The sequence below is a fragment of the Antechinus flavipes genome, chromosome 5 (assembly GCF_016432865.1).
Source record: "Antechinus flavipes isolate AdamAnt ecotype Samford, QLD, Australia chromosome 5, AdamAnt_v2, whole genome shotgun sequence".
NCBI lineage: Eukaryota > Metazoa > Chordata > Mammalia > Dasyuromorphia > Dasyuridae > Antechinus > Antechinus flavipes.
In genome coordinates, this window is record NC_067402.1 from 265793636 (window position 1) to 265807120 (window position 13485).

The window sequence follows — 13485 nt, forward strand, 5'->3', positions numbered from 1 at the left end:
GAGTATATCCATAGTTATGGGGTAGAATATGGTGATATACAAGCAAAGAAGATTAAAAAGAGGCAGTTAGTAAAATGAGTAAAACAGTTATCTGGAAAACCCATAGAGAAGAAACTAGGATCAGAGCATTGTCAACAAAGTCCAATGTTTTAGAGGGGTCAAAAATGATGGGGACTGAGAAAAGTCTCTCAGGTTTGGCAAGTGAAGGATTATTGGTATCTTTGAAGAGTACAGTTTCAGATGAACAATGATATGGGAAACCAAATTACAAAGGACTGAGGAATGGGAGGGCAGGAAATGAAGGCAATTAGAGAAGATGGGCTTCTCTAAAAGTCTGGAAGTAAAAAAGAATATAGCTATGAATAGCAATTTGGGAGCATGGAATTTATTTCCATATTTTAAAAATATTAACCTACATATTTAATAAATCCTTTCTCCCCCACAAATAGCACAAAATATCCGATTCAGTGATCACACCTGCCTTATGAGACTGTTGTAAGGAAAGCATTTTGCAGAGCATTGCAGACCTTAATTAAGGTGCTATATAAAAATTTAATTAGCATTACATTGTGACTGTTATTTTTAATATTATTTTAGCCCATACTTGTAATTTCATTGATGCTAGAATTTCTTTTGGAAAGACTTTTTCAATCAATTTAGATCAACAACTATTCTGCCACTTATAGGCTAGAGAGTTGCTTAGGGAATAAAGATGTCACTAGATCTCTATCCGCACCCCCCCAAAAAAAAAAGATCAAAAAAGAAGGAAAAAGACCCACATATGCAAAAATGCCCTTTTTGCAGTGCATTGGAAGCTGGAAATTGAGTGGATATCCATCAGTTGGGGAATAGTTGAATAAGGTATGGTACAATAATATGAAGAATATTATTGTTCTTTAAGAAATGATGAGCAGATTGATTTTAGAAAACCCTGGAAAGACATACATGAACTGATGATGAATGCAGTGTGAAGAACCAGAACATTATACACAATAATAGCAAGATTATGTGATCAATTATGATAGATTTAGTTCTCCTAAACAAGGAGGTAACCCAAAATAATTCCAATACACTTGGGATGGAAAGTGCCATCTACATCCAGAGAGAGAACTATGGAGACTGAATATAGATCTAAGTATAATATTTTCACCTTTTGATTGTTTATTTGTTTGCTTTTTCTTTCTCATGTTTTTTTTTCTCTTTTTGCTGTTTTCTTGGACAACATGATAAACATGCAAATATGTTTCAAAGGATTGTACATGTATAACTTATATTAAATTGCTTGCTGTCTTAGGGATGGAGAAGGTGAGAGAAAGAGAGAGAAAAAATTGGAACACAAAAATCTTACAAAAATGAATGTTGAAAAGTCTCTTTACATGATTTGGGGAAATGAAAGATTATGGGGGTGGGAGTTGTCAGGTGATTTGCCAAAGGACTCAGCCAATGTGTGTCTTGGGTGGGATTTGAACCAAGTCTTCTTTACTTCCAAAGCTGGCTCACTCTCTATTATGCCATACTTGCCTCCATATTTATCATTGTCATCATTGCTATTTTATTGTGTTTATCATTTCGATTGGAAATCAGATGTTAAATGTACTGGTATATGTAGCTTTTCTGTTATTCTTCTTTTGTATTTAATGTTTTACAAACTATTACACAGGAGAAAATGGCTGGTTTTGATGATTAAATAAAAGCATTGAAATGTATGATCACCTTCTATAAGCTTACTGAAAGCATCTTTGGGTCAATTCCAGTAGCAAGCAAGACCATTTTGATCCACAGAGTTATGATTCTTTTCACTAGGTCCCTGTAATTTTGGAAGCTTTTCATTCTACCTAGTTGGAATATTTATTATAGAGACAGCTATTTAAAAAACATTTTTCTTAAATAATTGTGAATCAAAGTTATGTCCAGGTAATTATGAGCAACAGTTCTGCCTGTGATCCTCATCATTATTGTTATTCATTACTATTATTTTATTCTCAAATTATTCATATTAGTTCATTCTCATAGAATGGAGTTTGGAAAAAAAATTCCTGGAACAAGTTCCTACCCTGCTATTCTTCTTTAATATTTAAATTCTATGGACTATTGCCACAGGAAGATAAAATAATTGCTTTAGCTAATTGAATAAAAATATTTGGATTTTTTAAATGCATGGGATCTGATGAGATCACCAAGTAAGTGTAGAGAAAGAAGACAAAGAGGATTTAAGCATTGGGGAACACCCATAGGTGTTATCATTATCTCTGAATAAGTGCAGTCCAAATTATTTAAGTTTTGTCTTACTTAGAACTCGTACCTACTTAAAAAGAATAAACAGAATCCAAATCCAAAACAATCTTTCTTCTTAAACTCAATTCTTCACAGATCCAAGCTGATGATTAAGAAGGAATTCAATGGGGGGAAATAAAAGATCAGACTCATATCAACAACCTTTTTTTTTTTATTTCAATTTTTTTTTTGTTTGATTTCAATGATTTGGGGACCTCTCTAGTGAGAAATTCTCTCTACCAATCTAGATCAGCCCTTAAAGAGAATGGCTGAGGGGGCTGAAGTGATTTGTCCAGAGTCACTCAGCCAGGACCTAGGTCAAGATTGTCCCATGCTGCCTCTCATCTTCCTTTAACTAGTAACAGGCATTGCCACCCACTGAATAATAAAAATCATCTGATCTCTAAGAAAAAAAAAAAAAAAAAAGCTGTTCTGGAAGCTGGAGTCATTTCCCTGAGGCTTTTCTCTAAGAGAAAAAGCTAGTTCCTCATTTCAGCAGCTCATCAAGGTTGCTTGCATTCAGTGGTGGAGCCAGTTACCTGTGGAGAGTTCCTGGAAATTCATTCTTTGGATCTAAAAACTTTCCTTGAGCTCCCAGGAGACACCAGAGTTGGCTCTGAGTGTGCCCACCTGGCAGGTATTTAAGTTAGGGTGGTAAGGGGGTGATCTGTTTATCCTCTTAATAATTTCATATATGTGTGTGTGTGTCTGCATATATATATATTTACATATTCTGAGACTACTGCTTCAAGCTGTGGTCACCTATCTCAAGGTTTAGTAAATCATTAACTCAAGTAGCTTGCCTTATGGGATTGACACAGCTTCTTTCTCAGAGTATTATAGTGTCCGTGTTTGTTCTTTCAGGGTATGAGATACACAAGGTAGGTGAGTTTCATTTTGTTGCCTTGCTACTGGATTATTATTTTCTGCAAATCTTGGGTGGGGAAGCTCTGAGCAATAGCTGAGAAAATTAAATTAATTATATTGACTTTTAGATGTATTGTCAGAGTCCTAGTTGATTTCAAATGCCCTTCTTTTCCTTGGCATTCCATGGAGGCTTGGAGAAAAGGGAGAAACCCTCCCAGATGAGCCCCACATCCCTCAGTCTGAGGCCAGATTTATTTTCTAATAAGCCCATAGGGCCCTTTCCTGGGCAATAGATGAATGGGCTAAATCTCTCCAGAAGCCATCCATCTAAAGAAGGATTGTAGCATCATAGCTTATAAACGAGATGGTACCATCATGTTTACAGAATCATAGAAATGAAAGGGATGTTAAAGGTCTTATTGTCCAGCTATCTAATTTTTAAAAAAAGAGGAAACTAAGATGCAAAGAAATAGGGTGAATAGTCTAGTATTCTTTTCACTATAACATGTTGCCTTTCTAGTCAAAGGAGCTTGAGAAGAAGGTGGATTTCCAGGGATCTAGGAAAGGTATAAGAGTAAGTAGGTTTTGTTGTTCAGTTGTTTTCAGTCAGTCCTTGTAGATATAAAAACAAAAATGAAATTCCCTTATCCTCAGGATGTTTCTATTCTAGTACATGCCCTGAATTCTCAATGTAAAAACTTCTTCTACTCATAAAGATCAATGCCTTATCAGAAATTAAAGATATTCAAAGAGAGTTACCATGGGTACCAAGAGAGAAAGGTAGCGAAATGGTTCAGTGGATAGAGTGCCAGGGCTAAGGTCAGGAAAATTTTTTTTTAGTTCAAATCCAGCTTCACCTACTTACAAGCTATGTGATCCTGAGCAAGTCACTTAACCATTTGCCTCAATTTCCCTATATGTAAGATAAAAGGGTTGTACTCAAAGGTCTTTAAGGTCCCCTACAGCCTGAAAAAAAATCTATAATCTAAATTCTTTTTTATTAAAATCTTTTTATTTTCAAAACATATGCATAGATAATTTTCAACACTCACCTTGTGTTCCAAATTTTTCCCTTCCTTCCCCTGATCCCTTCCCCCAGACAAGTAATCCAATATATGTTAAATAAGTCCAATTCTTCTATACATATTTCCACAATTATCATACTATACAAGAAAAGTCAATTATAATCTAAATTCTTTGCAGCACAGGCCATCAGCATCCCAAAGCATCGTTCTCTTTTCTGCCCTATAAAAGAAAGAATTTTGTCTGGACTTGGAATCCCAAAGGTTTTAGTTTTTCAGTCATAGCTCAGTCACTCTCTAATAGTTTGGCCTCATGGAAAAATCACTCAGCCTAACTGAACCTCAGTTTCCCCCTCTGTTAATAATGGGGATGGATCCAATATCCCTTCATAGGTTATAGACAAAGTTGAAGGGATTTCAGAGATCATCTAGTTTAATCTCCTCATTTTTAAAATAGAAAAAAACCTCTAGAGATAAAATGACTTGCCCAGATACATGTAGTCACTGGCAGAACTACCTTTCAAGGAATGGTCTTCTGATTCCAAATTCAGCATTATTTAGATTGTATTCCCAGGTCTAAGATTCAAGGTCTAGATTTTCTTTTTCTATACACAATACCACTTTCTTTAAGGTAAAAATTGGCAGTTAAGGCAAGCCCAGGCACTCGGGCTATTAACACTCCTATTTGTTAAACAAATTTGGAAAAGCAAAACTAAACATGACATGAAGCCTAAATAAATAAGCCAAATGTGGACAATCAGACAAAAGAGGAAAAGTATGAAATTTCTAGGGACTGAATCTATGGGTAAGTATTTTCAATCTGAAGTCCAGCCGCTTCTTCATGGAGAGAACAGGGTCTTTTGCCATCTCTAAATGAAATCAAAAAGTTTTCAAAAGCTAATATTTTCACACTCTATGTATCCTTTAAATATTTTGAATGGGAAGAAGATGCCATGATTTTCAACTGCCCTTTCAGGAATTGTCTGGGGATACAAATGAAAAATATGGAATAGGAAGTTTAGAGCCTTCTTCCTTTTCCTGTAAAGAAAAGATATATATATGTGCTTATATACACATGTAAATATATGTACATGTATATGCATGCATGTATATGTCTATGTGTATGTGTGTGTATAGATATAGGTATACATATATGTATGTATATACACATCTATGTGTGAATATTCTATAATATGGGGGGGGGGGGGGTGTTCAGTGCATAGAGAGCACCAGGCAAAGAAGACTCATCTTCCTGAATTAAAATCTGGCCTCAGACATTTCCTACCTGTGTGACTCTGGACAAGTCATTTCATCCTATTTGCCTCAGTTTTCTCATCTGTCAAATGAGCTGGAAAAGGAAATGGAAAACCACTCCAGTATCTTTGCCAAGAAAATCCCAAATAGGGTCTTGAAAATTTGGAAACAACTCAACAACAACAAAATATACCTATGTTCACCTATATGTATTAATTTAATTAATTTATTTAATTAGTTAATTAATTAATTTGGAAAAAACAATTCCTGTTCTCAAGAAACTTACAGTGTAACGGGGAAGGAAAGAGTGGAAGACATACAAAAGGAGTCAGGAAATGTCAGGGAGAGACTAGGAATATGTAGAGCTAAAATCAACCAAAGCATGTAAGTATATATGTGTGTGTGTATATATATATATAGACATATATACATATATATATATATATATATATATGTATACATGGGCATGTTTGTACACATTATGTTGTGTATACATATGAAATTCTAAATCAGAAATTTCAAAAGTCAGTCCTCAACTCAGAACACTAAAATGCAAGCTCAACAATAGGAACTTGAGATTTTCAAACAAGAAGAATCCAGTAAATTATACTTGTTGTTTAAATCGTTGCAATGACACTTTCTCTGTCATTTTCTTCTATCTGAATTATATCTTCAAACTATGAAGCAGAAGGGGGGAAAGACTTCTGAGCTGGTAAAAATAGGTGCTACCAAGTATATATTCTAAAGTTTGTTGTTGTTCAATTGTTTGTCATTTCCAACTTTCATCTGTAAAATTAGGGAACAATTAGTTCATTCAGCTCTAAATTTATGGTCCTATTTTCTATACCAAAGGGGTAGCAATAGTAGATTTTTCTGTGTCAGTATAGGTTCACTTCATCCCATCAAGCCCCAAAACTTGCTCTCAGTCTCTATCATCTTTGAGCCTCAGTTCCAAACAACAATGGCTTTGTTCAATTTTACAAACTTCAAAAATAACTGAGAATTAACTCTTGGAATAATTTTTTCCTTCTTTAAAATTTTTTCCATGCATCATTCTTTTTTGATGAGGGGAATAACAGAAATGTAAAGCCATTTCAAAACTGCCCTGAACTAAACTTTGCTTTGTGAATGGGCTATATGCCACTTCATAGATTAGTTGGGGGTTAGGGGAATGAGGGTAAAAATGACTTAGCAATTAATAATCATTGGAAACATCTTTAATTACAAAGGGATTAAGAACATCTGGTGAACTGGTGAGGTGGGGGTCTATTTAAGCTATTTTCTTAAAATCAGAATGGATAAAATCTCAAATGTGTTTTAAAAATGCTTTTCATCATAATCCCTAAAGCCTTCTATAACTTAAACCCCAAGGAAAGCTTCCTGGCTTCCTTTGTTTATGTGTCCCTGAGATGGACTGGGGAGGGAAAGGATGTACTGCATTTAAAAGAAAACAACCCACAACATCAGAACCTAAGGGAAATTAAATACATCTTTTTTCATTTACAGTGGAATCATCAACAATGTGAATTCCAAGAAGCCTTCTAAGTATCTTTATAAATTTTTTTAAAGCTTTCTTCTAAGAAACAGGAAGGCATGTTATGCAAGCAATAAATGAACTTTAATAATTAAAGTATGTAGATCAGAATGGTAGAATCCCAAAAGTTAATTATGTTTTTTTAATCTAAATAATAATCATATTATTTATCTTTCCATCTAGCACTGATGGTGAATCAGAAATTCCAGGCCCTCCACCATGTCCCCTAATCTGACTCTCTGTTATTGACAACAGATTCCCAACTTTTGTCCCAAATTTTGTTTAAAAAAAAAATGCAACGATACTCTCCTGACAATGCTCTGGAGCCAAATGAAGAAGTTTTCTTGAATGTGGAAAATGAGAAGATAGAACATAGTGAGAACTCTTTGGAGAACAGTGATTCAGAGAGCAACACGTTGGCTCCCTCTGAAAATATGGATCTTGTCTCTGGCCAGGACAAAGAGTCATCCAATACAGTGATTCAGAGAAGAGGTCATAGAGGTCCTAATCAGTCTCCCAAGAGTCCCTCAGTAGAGTATGTCAGTGGCCAGGGAAGTAGCCCTTTCCAATTTGATAGACAAGCTCCAGGTCGGATTTCAACCTCTCCTACCTTGCGGCGGCTCAGAAGCAGCACTTCTCAGCTGCCCCCTCATCAAGACTCTTTGGAAGCATCTAACTGGCGAAACTGGAAGGGGGCCTTGGGTTCACAGAACTCTCTTTATGATAATCTTCCCAGAAGCCCCAAGGCTTGTTCTCAATCTCTGTCATCTTTGAGTTTCAGTTCCAAGGCTCCCCACTTGGAAACAACAAAGGCACCATTCAATTTTTCAAACTCCAACACCAGTTGGCCACATCCAACAAACTGTCTCATAGACGATGGTACTTGCTCCGGGTCTCAGAGCAACAATATGGTCCATTCTCCACCTGGGAAAGAACATCAACCTCAGTTTGGATCTATGACCCATGACAAATGGAATCAGGTAAGATAGTTCAAGACAAAAATTATTTTGCCTGGTCCTTGAGTTTAAATAGGTTCCATATCTCTAAACCTTGAGCCTTCCTTCAATGATTTACTGTAGATCCCATCTTCCTCTCCAAGAAGCAACATAGGTAATTGTGAATAAACATGTATCAAGCACCTGTTGCATACCAGACACTATGCTATGATACAGTAGAAAGCATACTTCATTTGTGCTCAGAGGATCTGAGTTCAAAGTCTGTCCTGTTACTACCTGAATAATATTGGGATAACTTTTTTCATCTCTCAGAGCAGGTTGAACTAGTAAGTCCATGATTTTATAATCTCATTCTTCTGGGAAGCAAAGATGATTCAATCATATATGTTTTAGGAGAATAGGGAGGGAATGGTCCACTTTTTCAAAAGGAAAAAGAATGGATGTTACAATACTGAAGTCAGAAAAAGCAGAAAGATCTCAGAGGAGAGAGGTTCCATGAGATCTAGACTTCTGCTTTTAGTGATTGCTTCCATTTTAATGTTTCCTATGAATCTACGGCTGTCCTATCAGAGTTAAATCAGCTTTGCTTAGAGTCAGTAGTATTTTGCTGAAGTAGACAGTTATGTGGTACCATAATGCTTAGAGTGCCAAGCCTGGGGTCAAAAGATTCATGTTCCTGAGTTCAAATTCAGCCTCAGACACTTTCTAATTATATGACCCCAGGCAAGTCATTTAAATCTGTTTGCTTCAATTTTCTCATCTATAAAATAAGCTGGAGAAGTAAATGGCAACCTACTCCAATATATTTGCCAAGAAGACCCCCAAATAGAGTTACAGAAAGACATTAATTGAAAATGACTGAAAAACATCAAGGCAAAATAGAAATTCACACTGGATTTTGAGACATCCATTTGTGCTTGGTAGGGTTGGAGCACACACACAGCAACCTACTATATATTGCTGGACATCAGCAATAAAGCCCCTTCTCTCCTTTCTCTCTTTCCACATACCCCCAATGAAAAGAGTCTCTGTCCTCAAGTAGCTTTTATTCTACTGGAGACGAGACTGGAAAGAACAAGAGGTACACAGCTAAAGAAATTCCAAATAAAATAAGGTGACAGTGCATTGTAATGGAAAAAACAATGGTTTTAGAGTATGAGGAACCATGTTCAAATGCTATTCCTGATGCTTAGGATTATTTGTATACCTTGGACAGGTCACTAGCTAGCCCTTGACTTTCTCCTCTATAAAATCAGGTAGTTGAACTAAATAGTCCATGAGATTTCTTTTTAGTTCTGAAATTATAATCCTTGAGGGCAGTAAATGATTGAGATTTTTTTTTCTTTGTATGTTTGCATAGTGCCAGCATACAGTAGATTCTAAATAAATGCTTATTGATGATTGGTTGCAGGTTAGAACTGGAATAATATGCATGGGAACAAGTTAGGCCAGTTTGACTGAAATGTAAGATAGAAGAGAGGGATAATATGAAATAAGATAGTCAAAATAGTCTGGAATTAGATGAAGAAGGCTTTTGACACTAAAGAAATGATTATTTCATCCTAGTAGTAAGTGGGAGCCATTGAAGCTTACAGAACAGAGGAGTGATCTAGTCAGACCTATGCTTTAGAAATAGACTTTAAAAAAAAAAAACTCTGAAAATTCCAACCCTATTTAACCAAAATGTTGATTCAAAAATTCAGTTTAAGAGGAATGTATTTTTTTCAAAACACCTACTTCATAATCTAAATAACTAAATTTTATTAAAACTAGTATTTTTTTTCATTTTAGGGAGAAGAATTCTACCAGTCCAGGTGTGTACATATTTATTTTTCCTGTGGTATATAAACTAAATACTGTTTTGTTTCATTCTTTTAACTATGTGGAGTTTTCAATTTTTAATTTCATTGAGGTGAAGGAATCACACATTTAATAAGCATATATTATGTGCCAATTCTTGCACTAAGCTATTTCATTTGATCTTCACAACAGTATTAGAAGGCAAATGATATTATTGCCTCCATTTTACAGTAGAGAAATCTGAAACAGAATGAAGTTAAAATGAATTGCTCAGAAAGGACTTGCTCATTTTCTGATTTTAGGCTCAGGACTCCATCCACTGAGCCATCTAGCTGCCAAAGTGGGGAAAGGCTTTCATAAGTCCACCATGGAAGTGGAAACAAGTAGATCATTATAAATGATAAAAGGTTATTTTGAAAGCTAAATTGATATCCTTGTTTGTATGTGGGGATTTATTTCCCAGATACCTCTCTACTATATTCAGGTGTAATAATCCCGTTTTAGGCAGACCAAGGCAGTCATATGTTGTCACTGATTTAGTTTTAACTATTCTTGCTTAATGACCACACCGTGACTGGTAGGGTTTTTTGGTTTAAGGAACCAAAATGAATAAAGATTTTAAAGTATACTTTGATGTTTCTGTGGTTGGAAAACTGATACATCCTAGTAAAAGGATAAAGTGTTGGACTTACTATGAGACCATAGATTTAGAGTAGGCACAGTTCCCCAGGTCATTTGGGCCAACCTCTTCATCTTACATATTAATATCTTTTAAATCACCAGGGCCGATCAGACCCACCTATGTCTTTTTCTGCACAATTCTGGTCCACAGATTCTCCTATGGAGCTAGAGACTTTTCTCTAAGACTCAGTGGCTTCAAATTCAGATGGAAATGGGTTCCATAGAGGCAGATTGACTTAGAAAACCACAAATTTATATTCTACATTATATTCAATTTTTATTTATTTTGTTAAATGTTTTCTGATTCCATTGTAATGGGCTTGAGTTGGCCATGAGTTTGACATTTTTGTTAGGCCATATATAGATGTATTAGATATAGATAAAACTGGGATAATGCTCAAGCTGCTTATCTGTGGTTCTTTATTCTACTTTGATCACTCCTCTACTTCATTTCATAATATCTCTTTATGCTATTTGAAATTGTGTGTGATTTTTAATAATATGTAATAGGAGAAGGTAAAAGATACATTGGATAAATGCCAGACTTGGAGTTGAGAAGACTCATCTTCCTGAGTTCAAATGCAGCCTCAGACACTTACTAGCTGTGTGATCCTGAGCAAGTCACTTAATCCTGTTTGCCTCAGTTTCCTCATCTGCCAAATGAGCTGAAAAGGAAAAGAGCAAACCATTCCCCTATTTCTGCCAAGACTACCACAAACAGGGTCATGAAGAGTCAGAAATTACTGAAATGACTGAATACCAACAACAATACAAACTAGGTTCTCTACATCCACTGTGTGCCTTGTTATTGCACTCTAGGCTACTCACATTTTTTAAATCTTCAAATATCTCATCATGTTCCAATTCTTTATTTACAACTATAATAATATTACCAGGAAAATATTGGCATGGGAAAATTTTTCTGTTTTGTTTTTTGTTAAGAAAAATTTGAAATAATTGAAAGCATTTTCCAATTTCCCAAATACAATCTAGCCCCTTTTCCTACTTCTCTTGAAATCTAAATTATATAATAATGTATTAAGGGTCACTGTCCATCTCCAATGCCTGCCAGGTATATATTAACTTATGAACTAGTTCATTGGTATCAAACTCCAATAGAAATGGAGCTATTAATGTTATATAAATATTTTTGCATTATTGACTTAGAAAACCACACATTTGACATTATCAATATATTATTGTACCTTTACTTATTTTGCTTAATATTTTCCAACTACATTTGAATCTGGTTCAGTTCCATACTTGGTTCAGGTATAACTTGCAGACATGTAACCAAAAGGCAATGTGGTCTAACTAATGAGCTGCCCATCCAAAGCCAGGCATAGTGTCATCTGGGCAATCTACTTGGGTTTTGTCTGTGTGAAGGACTAGATATCTGTATTTATAAAGGAGATTCTAGGATTGAGAAGGAGGATGCATGCTTATAATCCCTGTAGCTGGGGAGGCTGAAATAGATTTCCATTGCTTAAGTTCTGGAATTCTGAGCTGCAGTCAGACTAAAGCTATCAATTATTTTCACTAAGTCTAGCACCAATATGGTAAACCCTTAGAGAGGGATACGACCAGACTCCTATTACATTCCCAACCTGGGTGAGATAGGGAGACTCTTCCTCTAAGAAAAAAAAAAAGCATAAATAAGTAAAGAAAGGAAAGTCTAAGTATAAAAACAATAGCATAAGCAACTATCTGATGCTTCATTAACTAATATACTAAATGAAACACTATTCATGTGGGATTTACAATGGGGAAATAAAATATGTATTTATTGTATGTAAGTTTATATCAAATATATAAAGAGACCCCTCTAAGAAAAAACTTAAATAATTAAGTAAAGGAAAGTCCAAGTATAAAAACAATAGCACAGGCAGCTATCTGATGCTTTACTAGCTAATATGCTAAATGAAACACTATTCACATGGTATTTATAATGGGGGGAAAACATGTATTTATTGTAAGTCTATCAAAAATATATAAAGATTCAATACAAATAAAGATAAGGTAGATTGGAAGGATGGCACCAGCAGATGGTAGGAATTAGGAAAGATTTCATGCAAGATCATGGTATTTGATCTACTGATTGAAGAAAGAGAGATGTCCTCTGATGAAGAGGTAAGCAGTAATGTACAATTTAGGAGAACATGGAATTTGAGAATATTTGGTGCAATAGAAGTAATACTGGATTTAAAATAAGTTAGTCCTGGATTCAAAAATGGCCTCTTACACTTTCTATGTGATACTGAGCAATCAGTTAAGTTTAATACACCTCAATTTCTTAGGATATCATATGGCAGATGGGGAAAGGTGCTGGATTTGGAGTCAGGACCTGAATTTGAATCCTGGCTATGCAACTTGTTGACTGTGTTTCTATTGGCAAGACTCTGAACCTCTATAGAGCTCTCCATTCCCTCATCTGTAAAATGATGAACAAGATGACCTTAAAATTCCTTCTATCACTAAATCTCATAGTTTTACAATCTACCTAGTCATGGACTAGTATCTGGATCACTGAAGGGAGTTCCCAAAACAGGAGTTTCCTACTTTGATTCAGAGATCATTCTGGAAAAAAACTGCAAGGAAGTTAGAAAGATGGGGATATAACCTGGATACTTCCCAATGTTGTGCCCAAAATCATAAATGTCATAGGAAAGAGCAAATTTTTCTTCAGATATTCTACCTTTCCTGAGTAGAAATACCCTCAAGATGAGTTGGAATAATTCATAAAACTGCTAGAATTGGGCCCTAGAAGTAATCTAGATCAACCTACAAATGAGAAAGTTGAGACCCATGAAGATTTATTCAAGATCACAAAAGTCAGGTAAATATCAGAGCTAGCATTTGAACCGACCTCCTCTAATATCATATTTTTGGCTATTTTCCAATGCACCAATCCACTTTCCCCAAGGATCAAAATAATGGTAAGAAGTATGATCTCAGAAGATTAAAATTGGGTACCTTTTTTTTTCCTTTAGGAAAGTTCAACATTGAGTTCCCCAGAGGATGTCAGGCCCATGAGTACCCCATGATTATTTCTCTAATGCTACAAAAATTTATAATAGAACTATATACCCAAGCTCAG

The 13485-nt window shown here is 35.3% G+C and overlaps 1 protein-coding gene across 1 annotated transcript in view; it reads left to right on the forward strand.

Annotated features, from left to right (window-relative positions):
* The first annotated feature begins 2490 nt into the window (after nt 1–2490).
* Nucleotides 2491–13485, forward strand: part of PLEKHG7 (pleckstrin homology and RhoGEF domain containing G7) — an 86260-nt gene continuing 75265 nt past the window's right edge. The window contains 3 exon segments of the mRNA XM_051962500.1: nt 2491–2911; nt 7135–7931; nt 9699–9721. Of these exon segments, the coding sequence (XP_051818460.1) occupies nt 7245–7931; nt 9699–9721 (710 nt within the window). The 5' untranslated portion in view covers nt 2491–2911; nt 7135–7244.